The sequence below is a fragment of the Sylvia atricapilla genome, chromosome 3 (assembly GCF_009819655.1).
Source record: "Sylvia atricapilla isolate bSylAtr1 chromosome 3, bSylAtr1.pri, whole genome shotgun sequence".
Taxonomy (NCBI): domain Eukaryota; kingdom Metazoa; phylum Chordata; class Aves; order Passeriformes; family Sylviidae; genus Sylvia; species Sylvia atricapilla.
This window is the reverse complement of record NC_089142.1, coordinates 1,819,471-1,839,810: the sequence shown is the minus strand read 5'-3', so window position 1 is coordinate 1,839,810 and position 20,340 is coordinate 1,819,471. Positions and strand designations below refer to the sequence as shown.

Below are 20,340 nucleotides of genomic sequence, written 5' to 3'. Positions count from 1 at the left end.
TTTCTTTGATGCAAGGGCTGGACAGAGCAGCAACAAAGAGCTGGAGGAGAGCAATCCTCAGGGTGAGGCAGATCGGGCTCTGCTCCTCAGCAGGCAGAAAGTCTTGCTCCTCACTTCGAAGCACCAAGCACGCTGAAAATAAACATTTAAAAGGGTAAAATCAAAGATGTGGAGAACGTGAATGGTTGTGGAAGCTGGTCCAGCAGCAGCTGCTGCTCTGGATCCTCACAGAACATCCTGCTGGTGTTCACAGGTTGCTGCCAGCCCCGCTGAAGGACGCGGTGGAGGTGTCCATGTGGAGGAAGTGCTACACCATGCCAGAGGTGAACGCAGCCCTCAGCAAGATCCAGCTGGTGGGCTATTCCCAGAAAATCGTGAGTACATCCCTGAGGGCAGCACCAACAAGTGTCCCTCAGCTTTTCACCCTCTAGATGCTGTGTTGGATCTGGTTACCCTGGCCTAAGGCAAGCAAGACAGGATTACACTGACTGCCCCCCAGTCTGCCTCCCAGGAAGGGCTCTTGTTTGGGAATATCCATTTGTTTCTTCTTTTCCTTGGGGAGGCCAATTTTAAGGCGGGGTGCCCTCAAATTTGGAGCTGATGGCTGGCCCACTGAGAGCTGGGAGGATGCAGGGAGTGAATGTATCCTCTCTGTCTCTAAGCCACATCCCCTTCCCAGCTCCCCTATCTCACTTCTGGGAATCTTTTGAGTGCTTTAGCCTCCACTTTGTTTCATACTGTAAATTAGGAATTGTAAACAAAACCTAATGGTTCAATGTGAACTTCAGAATCTCCTTTCCCAGGGCTCCCAGCTAACAGTTATTGTCTGTAATGCTGTTGACTATAATCCAGTGTAGTTTCCAGAATGAACTGAACCAACAATTCCATAGTCTGGAGTTCTCACATGGATTGTAGGCAGCATGTGGCCATGATCCCTGCTCTTGTTTGAGCTGTGATACCTGATTTTTCTGCTCAGAGACCCTAAAAAATAAAAATATGGGTTAAAATAAATTGTGACATCCTTTTATCCATGGATTGTTACAGTTCATTTTTGACTCTCCTCACAGTGTGGATGTGTCTCCCCTAACTTTAGATCTGTGCATCTGAACCAGTCATTCTTTTATAGTTACTGGGGAACAGACCCCAGTATTTTTTCTATTCCCAAAGATAACTTTTCAAATAATCAAACTTTAGAGCCTTGGCTTATACACTGAGGAACGACAGCCCCCTGCCTTGTTTTTCAAATATGTATTGAAATACTAGAAAAATCATTAGTACTACATGAATCAAATGCTTGTTCTATTATCCAGTAACCAGAAGGTGGATCACATTAGGGAGGTCTGTACATGAAGGTTTATTTTCCTTTCTCCAAGTATTCCACATTCTTGGGTAGAGATGAAGGAATACAATTCCTAATGACCCCTGGAAAGGAGACAATTGTCAGGTTGCTTACACTGAAACTAAAAATTTGGATTGAGTTTGCAGGGTGTTGTTGCTAAATCACCAGCAGGTAGCATTTAAAAAGAAATAAAGTTAGAAAGCAAATGAGTTTGAGATTAAGTTTGTTTTCCACAGTAAAATTTGCAACCCAAGCAGAGTTTTATATATCAATATAGAAATACTTGTCCTTTCTTCTCTCCTGCTGGCCAATACCAATTTAATTTGACTAAAGGAGAATGGAGTCTTCAAAGATGCAAAGCTCCCACAAACTCCTTCAATACTGCAGTGGCATGCAGAGGATCAAGACTCTGGTTGATTCCTTCATTTTGAACTATTGTTCAGTGTGAACTCAGATGCCATAAAATTCACATGGAAGAGAGACTTCATGGAGGCCCTGCCTCAGGAAAAGCTTTTCTCAGAGTGTGTATCCTGCTAAATCTGGGTGGGTAAAACCAGCAGATGTAATTCTCAGCAGAGCAGCTTCACAAAGGCTTTGAGCAGCAGAACTGCTTTTGAAATCCCTAACAGTGATGATAAAATGACCCGTCCTGACTTCTTTTGGGGCTCTCTCAAGTTAATGTCTCTCACTGTGTGTTTCAGGAGCTGTTTGGTGCTGTGCAGGTCACCCCTCTGAGCTCGGGCTACGCTCTTGGGAGTTCCAACTGGATTATCCAGTCACACTATGAAAAGGTTTCTTATGTTTCAGGATCTTCTCTGCTTACAACACATCCTCAGGTACAAGCCCTGACTTTTCTTAGTCTTTAGGAGGAACTTCTGCTCAAAAAAAGGAGTTATTCCAGCTGGGATCAGGTTTAGGTTAGAGGCCATACTAAGGTAACTGCATTATCAGTGTTTGGACTTAATGAGCATTGATAAGAGATACCCTGACAAATGACAGGTGTCAATAGTTATGAGGGAAAGATAACTAAAATTCTTTGTTATTGGTGATTTGATGTTCACTTGAAACTGGAATTGTCTTTCACTCTAAAGAGGAAATTTTCAACAGAGTAAAACGAAAGAGCATTAGTGACTTTTTTTAAAAAATCCATATTTGACTGAAGGATCTTCACAGACAGTTCACAGACTGCTTTATATCACTTCTGAAACATCCTTCCTTAGGAGGAATGATAGCTTAGTGGCTGCCAACTTTTCCACCCTGCTCTGCTAAGGGCAAAGTCTTTATAGTGCTGTAGATGTAATTTCCAGTAAATTAATTCTCTCTAGATCCATAAATTCTTAGTGCAAAGAAAAGCTTGAAGTTTGCAGTGCCGTGCGCTTCAGAAGTTGTCAAAATAGTTAAAAGCATTATTGCAGGAGGTATTTAAAAATAATTTAGAAGATGTGTCAGGTTTTTGATCAGTAAGTGATTTCCCCCAAGGTGGGTGTCTGCTGGAGAGCTTTGCTTCTGAGCATCCCTCACTTAAAAGCTTGTTCTCAGCTGAGAAACTACAGTAGATAAATGCTCCTTAATAGTATTGCCATCCTTAGGTGCCCAGAATGTATCAGAGCCTCTAAATCCCTGTTTCTCACCAGCCTCATCCCCTCCCAGAGAAGGAGCAGCAGTATTGGACAGTGTGTGAATGGAATATTTCTGTGAGCAGAAACTTTGCCCTGTACAAAGTGATTTGGTAACTGAGAATGTTTTCTCCTCACTGACATGAAATTTAATTCAGTTTATCAGGTCAGACTGGCCAGGCTTCCTCATTTTCCAAAGGTGAACATTTTTTCTGAGAGCTTCTGGTAAAATCTCTGTTTTTAAGGAAATTAAGTCCCAGTGGCAGAGAATGCTCTGAGTGAGCTGCTCACGGGCACTTCTTTAGAAGGAATAGTTTATCAGATAGTTAAAATCACATTCCGTTTGTACTTTCCTTGTTATTTACCACATCACAGATGTTACCCCATATCATCATTGTCTTGCATTTGCTTCCAGATGCTTTTTGAAGACAATGGATAGTTTTTGTCGTGGGGTTAATCCCTCTGAGCACCAGCACAGGCTGCTACAATCTGCTGTTTCTGTGTGTGGGTTTTGGGAGCTTCCAATCAGCTCTTCATCATCTCTTTGATGTTTGACAGACAATATGTAATGATAACAATATCTCGAGTGGCACAGAGTCAGAATTGCGGGCAGCAAATCATTTCTTACTCAGGGAATTTGTCCTTGTTCTCATGATGAGAAGTTCATCATGAAATACCAATTTTTTTTTTTAGCAGGATGTGAAAACAGTCACTGCATTTTGTTTTAAAAAGGATATACTTTGAACATATCCAGAGCTGCTTTTCCAGGGAATTGGGATTTAGGCCTGGCACTATTGACTGTTCCGTGTTCTTCTGGCAGATGGTTTCCATTGAAATTTTTGCCTCCCCCTCTCCTGAGGCAGGAATTGACACTGTTGCCACTGAAGTGGAGAACAGGAGTTGACAGCACAGGTTCAGACATGTCACTAAAAGCCTTTTAAGACATATTCTTTACATTAACCCTCAAAAATCAATGCAGGCCCTCTCAGTGCAATGGCATCTGAAATTATGTGGATCTAATACGCCATAATCATTATGTACATTATCACAGGCAGATTCCATATTATTTTTTATTGCGTTATTGGCATTTCATTTTCATGGACACACTGGAGAGAGTCAAAGATTGTGGTAAATCTCACGTGTCAGGTCTGATCCTACAAGGGGGTGCACAATTTAAACTCCTGCCAGAGTTGATATGAAATTCCTCTGCATGTTTAACAGAGCAGGGTCCTTCTCAACTGCTTCAGAATGGCTCTGGAGAGCTTTGAGCAGAGGAATTGACCTTACAGTGGTCTTGGAGGTTCAGCAGAGGAAATCTCTTCATCTGTCTCTTCTGGCAGAAATCTTTCCTGGTTGGTGAGACTGCAGAGAGTTGTTTATTGAGAGTAAATAACCATAAAATACCACACAGCTGCCAGCAGTTGCCCACTTTGGCTGATCAGTAGCTGTGAGCAGGGCATCCCAACCCAGTGAGGCTCAGAGTTACCTTTTCACCATCTGCAGAGAGAGAATTGGGTTTTACCTTATCAAGATTGAATCATGCCACGTTTTCAGTATCAAGAATATGTATTTAGTGTCACACTAATGTCTATTTTCTGAATATCTACTTTCTGTTTGCTAATGCCGAGAAACGGCTTTACGTTTTCATTCCGCTTTTTAATAAAATACCACTATAAAACAAGTTAGGTTTCCACAGATGGAGGAGTGGGAAAGTATAAAATGTTTGGTGACTGTATCTATTAATGTCCTGGAGAAACTCTCCCATTCCTGATTTTATTTCCCTGTGCTGTGTTCCAGCCCATGGACCAGGCTTCCCTTAAAAACAGCGACGTTCTCATCCTGACGGGGCTGACCCAGATCCCCACTGCCAACCCCGATGGGATGGTGGGAGAGTTCTGCAGCAACCTGGGTAGGTCACTGAGAGAAATCTCCTGCCTGTTTCATCATCTTATTCATGGCTTTGGGTGGGAAATAATTCTGAGATTCCTGGAATTGAGTAAGTTGTCCAGCTATAGCTCCTGGCATAAAACTACCTGTTTAGATTTTACGACGTGCTCCTGATGTCATTAATACAGTAAGTGCTTGGAGAGACACAAGTTGTACCTGAAATGTTTTGGAATGGAACAGGTATAAAGAGATTTAATCATCTGCTGCTCCTGGTTTGCTAAGTGTGTCACTTGGCTGCCAACAGGCTACGTGGATATTGTTCCCAGCTGAAATATTACTGTTTCCTTCCTGTGTATCAGCCAGAGTAAAATCTTTACATGCTTTTTTTATGACTTTCAGTTTTGAAAACAAGCACATCTGCTTCCCTTCTTACACCTGACTTTTAAATATATCAAAAGCAAACAGCACAAGCTCTGTTTTTAAAAAAAAAGGCAAGATATATTTATAGATCCCCAGAAATATAAAACCTAATCAGATGCTTTCACAGCTGGAAAAGCTGATAATTGCAAAGATGTGGTATCAGTGTGAATGGCAGCATTTCCCAGCCTGTTTGGAATGTCACATCCAGTGCTGTTCTCTCCTTTTCTCCTCTTCCCCCTGCTCAGTTCCTCTGTGTTCCCATTCTTCTTTCATCAAACCACTTTTCCATGTCTGTCCTGCTCTGTGTTGCCTGTTCTTTTATCAGAGATCTTCCCCTTATTTTAAATTCACTACTTTTTATAAATGTGTGGCTTCTCTCCTCATCAAATGTCAATCAATGCAAAATTAAATAAAATTAAGTTAAATAAAACTAATTATAACCCACAGCACATTAAATAAAACTAAAAAACTCATGATAGGAGGATGTTCACAAAGGTTACCAAAAGACATGACAAAACTAAATCAGACTAAATTCCTGGTCTGGTGGGATGGGACCCTGCCCATGGCAGGGGGTTGGAACTGGATGATCCCTAAGGTCCCTTCCAACCCACTCAGTGATCCTAAATATTTGTTAATAGAGCACATTTTGGCATTTTATAAGAATGATAATCATGGGTTTTAGTAAAGATCCTCTCTGCCATCATCCTGTCTCCAGCAGGAACTGTGTGCAGATTCCTGAAGGAGAGGAGGAGAGCAGGGTGAGAGTCTGGGATACTTTCCTCTCACGATATTTAAGTATTTTTATTTCAGGAATTTTCTGAATGAGATGTGATTGTGTAGTTAATGATGTCCAGTGGTTTTGTTCAACCTCCCCTTGAAGCTGTGTTAACTCCTGTGACTTCCTTTCCTAAATGTGTGTTTTTACATGTATGTGTGTATTTCACCTGTGTTTTCATTGTTTTTAAACACTGTGAATTTTATTACCCTGTGAGCTGCTGCAGATCAGCTCTGGTGACCTTGTTTTGGTAAATCCAGATGTGCAGCCCTTCTCTGGACCTTCATGGGGATCACTGTCCCCCTGACAGATGGTGGCACAATCCCCTCCTCTCACACTGAGTAAACAGGAGTGAGACTGTTAATTAAAATGCATTTACAAATTAAAGTCTTGGAGCTGCAGTTGGGCCAGAAGTTGACTGTGTATAAATAAACGTGTTACATGTGTCAGCACAGGTGGCTGTTTGTCTGCACAACTTGTTCTGCTTTACAGAAACATTCTGAACTATTTTCAGGGCTTTGCAGGTCCTCAGAGCAGATTCTGTCTTAAATGAGACAAGCTCAGGGAAATGAGAAAATCGTTAAAGACCAAAGGAAGATACGTGCTTAAAATAATGCCATTGTAAGAATCTGGAATTTGAGTGGTGCTTGCCAAAAGCCAGCAATCTGAAGAAATTAAATAATTCTATATTAATGCAGTTTAGGTCTGCCTTGTACATGATATCAGCTGTATTTATCTACCCAACATCAGGAAAACAGAGAATCAAATCAGTTCTCTTTCAAATATGTAAAAAAGTCCAAAAGCAGTGAGTTACTGGGAAAGGCAATTGAGTAGGCAAGCTGAGCACAGTAGTCTTCATCTGTGTTTTCTCCCTTCCAAAATGTTCAAGGGAGTGCACAAGCAGCTCAGAAATACTCAAAAACTCTAAAGCAGAGAAAAATTGACCAGAAGTGTGTATGAGGAGGTACCAAGGTGCTTGTGGAGGAGGGATGTGAAGCACAGAAATGGAAGTGTGAAAATTCCACCTCGATCTCTGTTTTCATCCCAGCACGAGGAGCTGCAGCCCTGATTCCCAGGATTCCCGAGGCACACACAATTTCCTCTCCACACTCTGTCCCACCTCCAGCTTCCTCTCAGTTTATCCCAAGCCCCTTTTTTTCCCCTGCTCAGCACTGCAGCACTCTGCAGCTCAAGGAGAGCAGTTTTATTTCCACATTGCCTTGGGCACCAGCAGCAAAGCTGCCAGTCTGCCTGTGGGGATAGCTGGTGATATTCTGTGTGAGTGTGAGGCTGTGTGTGTTTATAGAGAGCAGAAAAGAGCACAGTTTGCTTTTTAGGTGCCAGCTCGACCTTGTGGCAGCAGCTGTTGGGGAAGCAAGGATCTCTTTGTGAGTTGTAAATTGAACAACTTGCTGTGGAGCTGCTGAAGGAGACTAAATTTGAAATGCCAAGATTATTATACAAGTTTTTATCAAGAGAGAGCATCCATCAGTCACCAAGATAAATTGGGCATTAAAAAACTTTCAGATAGATCTGTCCTCTTACTGACAGCTCTGAAAAGTTGTTGTAGGGCTGCATAGAGCCAGACTGGACCTGCTGTTTGTGTGGAAAGCAATATTCTTGGAAAGGTTTTCAGCCCTGTTTTGCAGAAGCAAAGGAGAATCTCCTGGGAGGTGATTCTTATCCCTTTGTGGATCCCTGGCCTGGTGGGCACCTGGCTGGAATCATTCTCCACTCCCTGGATTGTGATTTTATATCCATTATTGCTCAGCAGCTCTGCAGTTTTGTTGGGGACAGAAACTCAAGCTGACATCTCCTCCAAGACTTCACCCTCTGTTATTTCCTCTGTGGCTCCAGGAATCTTAAACTTGTGCTTGTTTTCAGCAGAGGAGGCTTGAGGTTTCCAGGGAACCAGTGGCTGTGGGGAAGGGAGAGCTGGATGAGGCTGGATTTGGTTTGGCAGGGCCAGGTTTTGGTACTGTGGGACTTAGAGGGGTGGTTTTGGTGAGAGATTTCCAGAAGTTTCCCCCTTCCCAGCTGGCTCCAGGATGGACCCACTGCTGGCCAAGGCCAAGCCCATCAGAGGTGGCAACACTTCTAGGGTAACAGAGTGAAGAGGGAAAAAGAAGTTACTGTGCAGGAGCAATTGCAGCCAGAGAAGAGGAGAGTGAGGAAAAGTGAAGAACAGCCCTGCAGACCCCAAGGCAGTGAGGAAGAAGAGGCAGGAGCTGCTCTGGGTGCCAAAGCTGAGATTGCCAGCCCATGGGGGCCCAGGGGGTTGCAGAAATCCACCTGCAGCCCCTGGGAAACCCACACTGGAGCAAGGTCCTGGCCAGGCCTGTACCCTGTGGAGAGAGGTGTAATAATTTAAACTAACATCCACAAGTCAAGCCCATTTTGTCCATGATGGTAATTAGTCATTGGTCTCTCCCTGGTTTTAACGCTCCCCACAAGGTCTCTGTTAGGTTTTCTCTCCTGCCCAGCTGAGTGACAGAGCAGCTTTGGTGAGCACTCAGCCTCCAGCCAGGGTCAAAGCACCACAAAGGAATGGAACTCAGGGGTTTTTGTGGCCTGACACGTTCTTTAACCTCTGTTCTGCATCCCATCCCTGGCCTGTGCACCATTCCTGCTGCAGTGAGTGTAGGTACTTTCCTTTCCTCTGCAGAACTTTTGGGTGTGTGATGCCTCAGTGTAAATTCAGGCCCTGGAGCCAGAGCCTCGACTTCCACCTCCAGATGGCTTTGAAAATGTTGTTCTTAACCTCCTCATTGCTCTTTTCACATCCTGTTTACAGCTGGGATAGTTTAGATTTGCCCCATGTGAGGGGGATAATGTCACACATTGCTGGGATGTTTAGGAACATCTCGAGTTCTGGACAAATGTGATCTATTGCTGTTCATCTCCACAAATATTTGGATGGTATAGTTTGTGTACGGCCTGGAGAAATAAATCCACTACCCTGCAGTTGCATTATAAGTGATAAACAAGGGGCCTTTGATCAGCAGTTGTTGATAGCACCGTGTCAGGGGCACTGACTGCCACAAGGAGTAAAACAACCACAAATGCATGTGAAAAATCCTACTAGGCTGTGCATCTCCCTGAACCCCCTAAGACTTAAACATTCAGCCAGAAAAATCTTCCTTGAGGAAAATCCTGCCCCGTCAGGGACAAAAAGACCCTTAAAGTGCTAAATCCATACCCCAACGAAGCTCAGCAAGAAATGGAAGTCAAGGAAGTGATTTGGGGAGGGTTTGCAATATTTGTAATTTCAGGCTCTTCCAGAGCTTTTTATGGAATGCTTGGTGCATGATGTAACTGCTGCTGCACTGCAGTTAACAGCAGTGGATGGTTTTACCCCACGACCACAGGTGAAATTGCTCACTGAGCTGAACAAAGTATTCCTCCTTTCCCAGAAGGTGCAGTATTTTTTAATTCATTCTGCCAAAAGAACACGATGTTTGCTCTGCTTGCTTTTGCTGTTGTGCTCAGATCTGTCTCAATTACAGAGTAAACCTGTATTTCCTTTTTCTTCTCCCCATTTTTATCTAGCCCCATGCTGCTGTCTGCAAGTTTTAAATTGTTCTTGTTATACAGAAAGGAGAGAAATATTTAGAGGTTTTTAAAAAGGACAAACATTCCATCACCCATTTCTGGCTCTGAGGGCTGTTTGAAATAACCACACCTTCAGCTTTTCATCTGAAATCCAGGCTCGCCATGTGCAGTGCTTTTGGCTGAGAGACTCTGGAGGCAGCTGAGAGATGGAGCAGGGTTTATTTTGATGGTGAGGTGGTTTTGTGTGACTCCTTTATCCTCCTGTGCCAGTGCACGGCTGCCCTCTCCTGTCAGGAGTTTTCCATGTGCTCAGGTTGTCCTGTGCCCCCAGCTAAAGGAATAGAATCGCTCCCCTGAGCCTGGAGAAGCCAGGAAATTAATGTATTTAATAGTAGGTTTTCTTCCCAACTCATGTGCATAACGTGTTGTGCTAATTCATGCAAAAGCTGCCTTTTGTAAAAGAATTGGATTTTATAAGAAAGGAATTTATTAGAAGTTTAAATACGAACCCAGTGAATTGATTTCTCTCGTTGTCTCTCCCTTAGCCATGACTGTCCGGAATGGAGGCAATGTCCTGGTTCCCTGTTACCCCTCTGGAGTGATCTATGACCTGCTGGAGTGTCTCTACCAGTACATTGACTCTGCAGGACTCTCCAATGTCCCTTTTTATTTCATCTCACCTGTTGCCAACAGCTCCCTGGAGTTCTCCCAGATCTTTGCCGAGTGGTAAGTGTGCCAGGGCAGCCCCAAGTGCACCCTCAGCTGTGGGAAGAGGCAGGTGCAGGTTATCTCTACCTGACAGAGTCTAAAATACACCTGGTTGGGATTGTGAACACGTTCCTGGAGTCACCAGGGGATTTGTGTTCCTGGAGTCACCAGGGGATTTGTGTGTGTAAGAACATGTTCTATAATTAGGGAAGGATCATTTCCTATAGAATGTGCAAATTCAATCTCTGCTTTTTTGGTGCTTACCCTAATGAGTAAATTATGTTCCTGACTTGAGTGAGTTTTAGCTGTGCCTGTTTGCAAGTCTTAGCCCCTCAAATTCTACCACGATGTCCCTGGATAAGCAGAATAAAGTTTTCAGGCTTAATTTTGCTGAGCCATGGCAAGAAAAGGCCAAGAGTGTCCTGGGCTGCATGAGGCAGAGCCAGCAGGTCAGGAGGAGACATCCTGCTCTGCTCAGCACTGCTGAGGCCACATGGACAGTGTTCTGTGAGGTTCTGGACTCCCTAGTACCAGAAGGATGTGGGATTTCTGGAATGAGGCCAGCACAGGGCCATGGAGATGAGGGGAGGCTGAGGGAGCTGGGGCTCTCCAGCCTGGAGAGCAGAAGGCTCAAGGGATCTTATAATTGTGTAGAAACAGCTGATAGGAAGTAAGGAGGATGAGGGCTTAATCTCTTCAGCAGGGCCCACTGGCAGAAGAAAAAACACATGAAATTCCATCAGGGTAGGGGATTTAAACTACCAGAGGGCAGAGTTATATGGGATACTGGGAAGAAATTCTTCCCTGTAAGGATGGTGAAGACTGCTCCACCTCTGGAAGTGTCCAAGGCCAGGTTGGACAGGGCTTGGAACAACCTGGGATAGTGGAAGGTGTCCCTGTCCATGGCAGGGGATGGTGTTTCAGATCCCTTCCAACCCAAGCCATTCCATGATTCTGTGATTCTGTGGAAGTGCAGTGGAACACTGCAGTCTCTGTGCAGAGAGGTTGTGGAGACTTTGCTGTGGAGACATCAAAATTCAACTGGACACAGTCCTGGATGAGCAGGGCTTGGAATTAATCTCAGGAGGTCCCTCCCAGCCTCAACCAGTCTGTGATTCTGAGCCCTGAAAAGGAGAACCCAAGCATTTGGAACGCTTCCCAAATTCTTACCAATGGAGACATGCTCTAAAATATTAAATACAATAAGGTAGCTCTTCTCTTCTTCCTCTCCACATTTTGGAGTTCAGGAAAGAAAATACAGGTCCTGGAAATCTTGTGGGAATTCATGCCTCAGGAGAATTGTAAAGAGAACTGAAATCTGGTGGATTTACATAGAAATGGAGGCAAAGGTTGAACATCTGTTAAATAGAGGTTTGAGGTCAGAACTGTGGTTGATATTCAGGGATTCCAGCCTTTAATTCTACCCTTTACACAGCTAAAGGAAATGCCTTGCTCTTAGTACCTCTTGGATTTTATCAAAATTAGTTTGACCCAGGCTCATTTCTTTTTAATAAAGTGCAAGTATGAGGCAGGCAGTGTTTCCCAGAAAAGCCACCAGGACAGTGTCACTGCAGATCATTGTCACGTCACCCAGACCTCTGACAAACAGCTTTTTTTAGCTGCTGTAATAGGATGAATCAGGAGTCCGGGTAGAGCTCATCAACAGCTCTCAATATCTGTTTTAAAGATAAGTGATGGATGGAAAATGCCAGGTCACAGTGAGCCTTGGGCCCTGAGGAGAGGCAGTTTACCAACGTTGAACTGCAATAATCAAATGCACAGGGGAATTAGATTAGCATGAGCAAAAGGACCAAGTCACTGCTGAGAAGTGGGATGAGGCAAGTGGGATTTTTCTGTTGACAGATGATTAGGCTTTGCAAAAGCTGCTGAGGTCCGGACAAGGAACCGTTGTGGATGCTGAGTTGCAGATTTGTCTTGAGCAGCAGAGGAGCTCTGTTCCAGCGTGGACAGAATTACCTGCAGCTGCCTTGCACCTTCTCTGTGGGATCCTGACCCACAGAGGTGGTGTGTCCTGTAGGTTTGGGTCTTCCGACCAGAAACTCCAGCAGCCACAGGATAAATTAATGATTTTGCACCTGGTGCCTCAGATCCAAACCAGTTTTCTCCAGAAGTGTAACAGTAGATGGCAGCAAATGCTGCAGGATGTGCTGCACCTCTAACTCGGGCTGATTTCCTTTTCTTTTAAAGGTTGTGTCATAACAAACAAACAAAGGTGTATCTTCCAGAACCTCCTTTTCCCCACGCTGAGGTGAGTTAACCGTGCTCTTGTTCACTTCTGAATCACAACCCACACAGTGTAGCTGTCGTTTTTGTGATGAACCCTTCTACAGCTATTTTAAGTTACGTTTAATTTTCCATAAAAGCGGGGTTTTTTTTTTTTCCCTTTGCTTTCTGTGATGAATTTGGGAGTGTGGGGGAGGAATGAGTGATGGTGCTCCCTAAACTCCAAGATTACCCTGTTTATTCCAGCCTATCACTTGCACAGGCTGGCCTGGTTCACTCCTTCCCCCGCAGAAAGAGATCTGAAGTGGGACGTTTGCTCTTATCAACTCCAACCACAAGCATTCCCTTTGTCCAAGCAGTTTATTTCCAAGTCTGTGAAACTAAGAGCTTGTTATCAGAGACAGCTTAGTCATGCCAACTCCTTCCTCCCTCACTGAAGCAGGCACCGTGTCTGCTGCAGAGGAAATGGTATCTTGAAAGAAGAGATTTTTATATCAAAATCTAAAGTTCGCAGCACTGAGTGCTGTCTGTGGCAATTTTAAATGAAATTACTTGAACATTGTCATGAAGCAAAGAGGAATGAGGCTCCTAAATTTGGGGGATTTCCCTGCAATAAAATAAGAATTTGAGCCAAGCAGAATTAAATATAACTGATGCCTTTAGAGTTACCTGACATATCAGGACAGGAAATTCTCCCCTGGGAGCAGGTAGTTTTCCCACTGAAGTAAACAAGAAGCAGACTGGGAAAGGAAGAAACAGGACTGAGAATTTTAGCTAAATCCTCCTCCTGTGAGCCACTGAGCCACCTGGGACATGCAGAAACCTGTCTCTTTTAGCTGCTGTGGTCCAGACTGTTGGATGAGATGTGCAGAGTGGCCATGGCAGGTTTAAGAGCCCAGAAATTCAGTGCTTTCACAGACACTGGATTTTTTTTTTCCTCTGAGATATCTCATCCAGAGACCTGTTCTGGAAATTGCCATTACCCATCATACCTATCATCTGTAGGTGCTTCAAAGGCGTTGTTGGAAGGAGGATCTGACCAGGAGCCCTCAGTCTTTCCAGATGCCTGAATGTGTTTCAAGCAGGATGTGCAGTGAATTATGTATAATCTGTTACTGAGAATAATGTGGACTGCAGGGCAAGCCACCTGTTCACCACTTATTTTATAACCAAAAAATTCATTCCCACTGATAAATCAATTCTAAATTCTCTGAGTACGAGGCTCTGCAGCCTTGCTGCTGGCTGTGCTTTCTGTCTTGCCCTCCATCCCTGCTTTCTGGGGTGTCCTTGTTGATCCACAGTGTCATTGGATTCACTGACAGCTCAGATTCTGGTTTACAATATTCACTGGAACTGGCAGGTTTAAGTGAAAACCCATCCAAAAATGAGATGCCAACCATGCAGCTGTCAAAGACTGGATTAATTAACCCATCTTATACGATGGGTCTTTGTGTTTATAGAGTGATAACTCTGTCCTCTAATTCCTGGGACGTTTTATATCCTCTGGGGGCCTGTTGATTTTGAGATTTTGCCGAATTATTGGAACAGCTTTGCAAGAGCTGCTCTGTGCTTCATGTGTAGATCAGGGTAATTATGTAGGAAAGGTCTCCCAGCAGTGGATCCCAGCTCAGCTTCCCTGCACAGAGGGAGGAATGTGCCTGTTCCCATGGGATGGGTTCTGTCCCATCCCATGGGATGTCCCTGCCAGGGGATCCCAGTGCTCATACATGCCTTGGGTCCCTTGTTAAATCTCCTAAATCACACTTGACACTGCATTTCATTCACACAGCGTGAAACATCCATAAAACCTCTTCCAGCACAATCCTGGGCCTCCACAACCCCCTCCCACCCCCAGGCAGGAGCTTTGCTTACTGGCACTTCAGGGGATTTTTAATGAGTATCAGAAGCAGACAGTGAATGATGGTTTCTATCAGAGAGGTTGTTAGTGGAGAATTGCTTGGCTTTTTTCAAAGTAATGCTAGGCTTGTGCAATGTAACCTGTGCTGAAATTGCCCATCATGAAAAGATGTGCTTAACTGCTCGGTTGTTGGGGGAAAATAGGGAATTACTCAGACATGCCTCTTACTTCTTAGGAAGCATTAATAACATGCCTGGCATGATACATCAGAGAAGGACAGGCCAGGAAATAAGCTTCTAATTATCCACAGAACAAACCCAGCCCAGCATGCTGCTGGTCCTGAAATTCGATGTTCCTGTTAGTTGTATAAACAGCAAGATTTAAAAACAAAGAAGGCAAAAAATCCCCCAAATCCTCGATGTTGTCCCTTGTAGCAATGCGTTCCAGCAGTGCCTGATGTGCAGTAGAACAGAATAATTCCTTCCTTTAATCAGCTGTGATTGTATTTGGCATTTCACTTAACTATGCTTTTATTATTGTCACAGGAGGGTAAATAAAATCATCTTCATTGTCTCTACAATTACTATTTTTATTTCTCCTCACTCTCTCCACTCAGTTGTTTGAAGCTTTTGCATTCCCTCTGCATGGAAATTTTCCTTTTATGATTTATGTTGCGTGTTTTGAGCTCATTCCTTGTTCTGCTCTGCTGAATAAAACCAGACACATGTTCAGTTCTGCAGAGAACCTGAAACATTTCTCCCTCCTTGTTTAATTCCACTTTAATGGAGCGGTAGATGTTCGTCTTATCTCCTCCTACACAGTCCTGGTACAGTTCTTGTGGTGGCAGTTTGCTTCCTAACATCCAGTCTGAGTGAACAGGGAATGCTTTCCCTCTGTTAGGAGCAAGGGATGTGCTTCAGGTTTGTAGGGATGGATTTGAACATCAGTTCCTGCTAAAGTTAATAAAAATGGAGTGTCCAGGTTCTTGTTGAAGTCTCTCCTGCAGCCTTTTAGTGGTGCACTAACTAAAAAAGCTTTTTTTTTTTAAGGGGTTTCTGAGGGAAGAGTTGCTCTGACTGCAGAGTCAAAAACTGGAAATGCCAAATATTTTTCAGCACAGTCTGGTAAGGCAGGGGGTGGCTTTCACTTCCCAGCCCCTGGATCCATTATATCCAAGGATCAGCTGTCTAAATAGGCTCAGATTGAAGCTCCACAATGCCTTGCTGAAATACTGTGGAGCACAAACCAGTCATTTGTTTGGTTTAGATTTGTTATTCTGGTATCCCAAAACCAACGTGTGGTGTCTTACCAAATTCCATGTGGGAATATCCCATCCCAGCACAGCCCCAGATGAGGAATTAGGGGTCTCCTTGATTATTTTAACAGGATCCATGGATTGTACACTCTGCCCCATCCCTTTTGTGGAGGTGGAGGCTTTACATTTATAAAGGAATGGCTCAATTGTTGCAGCTGAATTGTTCCTCTCGGTTCAGTCTTTACATGGACAATTTCAGGCTCTAAGATAAGTGAATCTGGACTCCTCTAAATGTCTGCAACAATAAAATTTGAGAGGTAATTTGTATTGATCAGCATTTGCCAGTGAAGGGAGGATTTGGATTTACTGTGCTCTTATTAAGGATTCTGTTTGCAAGATCTAAGAGAAATGGCTGCAGAAACCCTTTTTTTCTGACTCAAAAAAGAGCCAGGGTGGGAGTGATATTGATTTTGTGGTCTTAAATACCAGCATTTGTCTTCTTCATCTTTGATTCCCTCCTCCATTTACCAGTTCCTGCATAACACATTGAAATAAATACCTGGAACCAGGTGATTGGGGACTATTATGGTTTGTTTTATAGAATTGTGTGATAAATATTATCATATAGGAGTTGGGCTCAATGATCCATGGGAGTCCCTTCCAAATCTGGATATTCTGTGATAAAATTAGGCCCCTGTTAGTGTTATTCTGATGAAGGGAGTGAGGGAGGTGAAGTAATAAATGCAACTCTCATTCCCTGATAGGAGCCACATCTGTTCCAAATTCTGGATACAGAGCACACACACACAGAGAGAGAGTAAATATCAGTGTATTTTGGCTCACTTCAACAAAGGGTACACAAAGGCTCTGGAGATTTATCCTGTTTATAGCAGCAGTTGCTGACCCTGTAAATCAAGGCTGCAGCTTTAAAGGGAAGCACAGAACCATTTGGGATTTCAGAAAAACGCAGCTCTCACTCTTGATTCAGTACTTTAGCAGCCCCTATCTCTTAAGCTTTCAGTCAATAGTGGTTCTTTCTGTAAAAAAGATGCTCTGAATGTTGCTTGTGCTTTCCAAAAAACCAGGCCCACTGTGGAAATATTGGCTGGCTCAGTGCCAGGCATTGGGTTTGGCCCAGGCTGGAGGTCTGACCGTGGCACAGCAAAGGTTTACACACCCCATCTCATCTGGAAATACAAAAAACCTGCACAAATCACTACAAACTCGGTCCCCTTAATGAGTTGGCAAATTTTGGTTGGACCTGTTTTGCAAGTTCAGCTTCGTATATTTTTTGATGGGGTGATTAGAAGAGACTTTACTGTAGACACTAAAATCCACCAGCTGCTTTCTCACTGGGCTGAGTAGAATGTCTCTAAACTTGTTTTTGTAGCCTTTCACCCTTGTTCTGTCCATCTGAGAGAGTCAGGGATTGTGAGCTGAGCTCTAAAGCCTCACCAGACTTACCAGAAAAGATCTGGCAAGATAAAAAGGAAAGATGAAAAAAGAATCATCACCAACGAGCTCCTGAAAACTGGATTAGAGCTCCTGTGTCTCTTTAACAGAGCAATAGGAGGGGATTTGAAGGTTCCTTAATGCTTTGAAGAAAATACAGCTTTTATGTTGCTGAGCAGTGAACATTTGTGGAGCTGTGGCAGAGAAATGAGCTGTTCCACATCCAGTGCTGCTCTCACATCTTCCCAAAGATTTGAATGCTGCATACAAATAAATATCATTTGAAGGAACCTGTGAAAGAAGGTGCTGGAACAGCAGTTTGTGATTTTCAGGGGTGTCTTAGATTGGAATGTCTTTCCCTGACCTAGCTCCGTGTCCCTGGAAAAGTTTTCCCCTGGAATGTCACATATCCCATTTAATGTTTGACATAGAAATCATTCTCCTCTTCCAGTTTACCCAGCTGAAACTGCTTCTGCCATTTCAGTTTTGAGACTTTTGGCTTCCCTCAAAAAAAAAAAAATACACAAAAAAAAAAAAAAAAAAAAAAAAAAAAAGAAACAGAAGAAAATCTTTTTGAGGCCATTTCCTACAAGTTCATTTAAATGTCAGTATTTTATGGATTCAAATTTGTTTTACCCATTGTCTGCTAAACTGCAGTTTTTATTACTGAAGCTATGTTTAGATTCCAAACCCTGCACTCCAGATGTGTTAATCAGAAATCTTTACCAGTATAATTGCAGGAATGTTTTTGAGATTCAGTGCCTGTCAGAGTTCAGTGCCAGAGCACTTATTGGGTGGGTTTTTTTCCAATTTCCCTCTTGAAGATTAAATAGGAATTAGCAATTACTTGTAAAGTGCAGAAAATGTAGTCCAGTTTCTGCTTCCTCCATGATTCAAGGATCCACGTGGAAATGATCCATGTGCATGTACAGAATTGTGTAATAACCTTGAATTATGAGGTGCTTTGTGGTGCACAAGTTGCTGAGAATTCTCAGCTTCTCTTCATTTCCATGCAGGCACCTCAAATCAGCTGTGGTAAAAAGTAGCATGGGACAAGGGGAAATGGCCTTAAGCTGAAGTGGGGCAGGTTTAGATAAGATATTAGGAAGAAAATCTTCCCTGTGAGGGTGGGGAGGCCTGGCAGAGATTCCCAGAGAAGCTGTGGCTGCCCCTGGATTCCTGGAGGTGTCCAAAGCCAGGTTGGACCAACCTGGGATAGTGGGAGATGTCCCTTCTCATGGCAGGGGATGGAACAGGATGAGCTTTAAGGTTCCTTCCCAACCCAAACCATTCCAGGATTCTATGGTTTGTTCAACAGCCCAACCTCCTTTTAAAGGTGGCTGACAAAGGAAGCCCCCTTCCCTCCCTCACACTCTTTATCTCCGTGGGTTTTCTCTCAGCTGTTCAGTCTGTGATTTCATGTGTTAAATCCCTTGCTTTTTAAACTGTATTTACAGTTATTTTCATGCTGGAGATGGAAGCATATACCTGCCAAGGAAAAACTTGCAAAATACTGCAGGAAAGTGCTTCACAGCCTGGTTATTAAATTGCTTTTTAAGTTGCACCTTGTTTTGCAGATTAGAAAACAGTGGCAGGAGAAATAAAGCAAAACTCTTCGAAAAGTGCCTTGATAAATAAACTTCTCCGTCTTAGTAAAGAAATCTGCTCCACCTGCAGAGCTGATTGCACTGTGTCTGCAAAACATCTTATTGCTCTTAGTTCATGTTTATTGCTGGCTTCAGAGATAGTTAAGGAAGGGAGAGTCAGTCTGTTCTTTTGCAGCAGATTTGACTTTGTGTGAACCCTTTAGACCAGGGAAGCTCAGCAACATTTTGCTGAAGGCAAAAATGCCTGGCACTGCTGTGATGCAAGAAAAGCAGGTTAAACATGAGCCCAGAGCTCTTTGCAGACATGGCAAATAGGAAAAAAAGGAGCTTATTGTGAATTTGGCAGCTGAGCACTCTGCTCACTCCAGGGAGCTCGAAGCAGGGAGTGTTTGCAGAGTTTCCTCCCAGTCACCATCCTGCTGGTACCAAAGAAGTGAAAGCAAGGACTTGGAGGCCCCTGGCCCCATGCTCTGGCTTCCTTTTCATAACATTTATGACAGTCACGACTAAATTTGTTGGAAAAATCTAAGATGTATACAGCAAGGGACTCTGTGATGAATTCGGAATAAATTGTAGAACATTTATAATCTCATGTAAATAAACACACTCAGGCCCAGAGGCATGAAAAGTTGCACTGTCTGGATTTTTGTTTTTCTTTTCAGCTCATTCAGACAAACAAATTGAAACATTATCCCAGCATCCATGGAGACTTCAGCAATGACTTCAAGCAGCCCTGTGTCGTGTTCACTGGGCATCCCTCTCTCAGGTTTGGGGACGTGGTGCATTTCATGGAGCTGTGGGGAAAATCCAGCTTGAACACTGTTATATTCACAGGTAAGAAAAATGCTGATATCATTATCAAATGAACAGTTTGTGCACTCTGGTTAAGTGCAGCCACATCCCTGGGACTTCACGCATTTGTTCTGGGACAGAAGTTTTTGACTTCAGTAGGAGCTTATCTAAATTAAGGCCCCAGGACTGGCTGCAGGGATAAATCTAATTATTGTGCCATTTGATTTCAGTGTAGCCCTGCAGAGCCAACCTTTGCCATGCAGAGTCCATTCCTGCCACGTCTGAGCAAAATCTTTGTTATGCACAGCAGTAAAATGCCTACAGGAAATTAATTTTTGAATTAAAAGCAGCTGGCTGCAAGTTAAACCCAGGCAAGACCTAATGGATGCTGGTCAGAAAGGAGAAACCCTTCTTCTCCATGTGCCAGTGGAACCACAAACCTTTCCTCATCCCTTCTCTTGCCTTTTCATCTTGCAGTGTTTCTAAAGCGGTTTCTGTCCTCTCTGCTGTCCCCGAAGTGTGCACCCCACACAGACCTGGCACAGGGATCTGAGCTGTTCCTGCCTTTGGGCTGAGCTTTGCTCAGATGGTTTTTGCCTGGCAGACACATTTGTAGCTGAAGGTGCAGCTCTGCCTCATTCCCCAGGGGAGCTGTTTCCTTTCTCAGCGCTCAACAGGTCTTTGAAGTTCCTCCACTTCTCTCCATCTGCTTCTAGGGCTGACCCTGATTAAAAATCCTTCAAGGCCTTCCCTGGAGCTGAGGTTCTGTGCAGGTGTATCTGTACCTGATGTGTCACCCAGAGAGAGCCCTGCAGCAGGCATTGTCCTGATCTGA

At 43.7% G+C, this 20,340-nt stretch overlaps 1 protein-coding gene across 1 annotated transcript in view; it reads left to right on the top strand.

Moving 5' to 3' along the window:
* Positions 1–20,340, top strand: part of INTS9 (integrator complex subunit 9) — a 60,025-nt gene that overhangs the window by 20,635 nt on the left and 19,050 nt on the right. The window contains exons 7-12 of the mRNA XM_066314598.1: positions 254–374; positions 2,041–2,175; positions 4,753–4,864; positions 10,135–10,315; positions 12,506–12,566; positions 19,376–19,547. Of these exons, the coding sequence (XP_066170695.1) occupies positions 254–374; positions 2,041–2,175; positions 4,753–4,864; positions 10,135–10,315; positions 12,506–12,566; positions 19,376–19,547 (782 nt within the window). The remainder of the gene's footprint in view (positions 1–253; positions 375–2,040; positions 2,176–4,752; positions 4,865–10,134; positions 10,316–12,505; positions 12,567–19,375; positions 19,548–20,340) is intronic.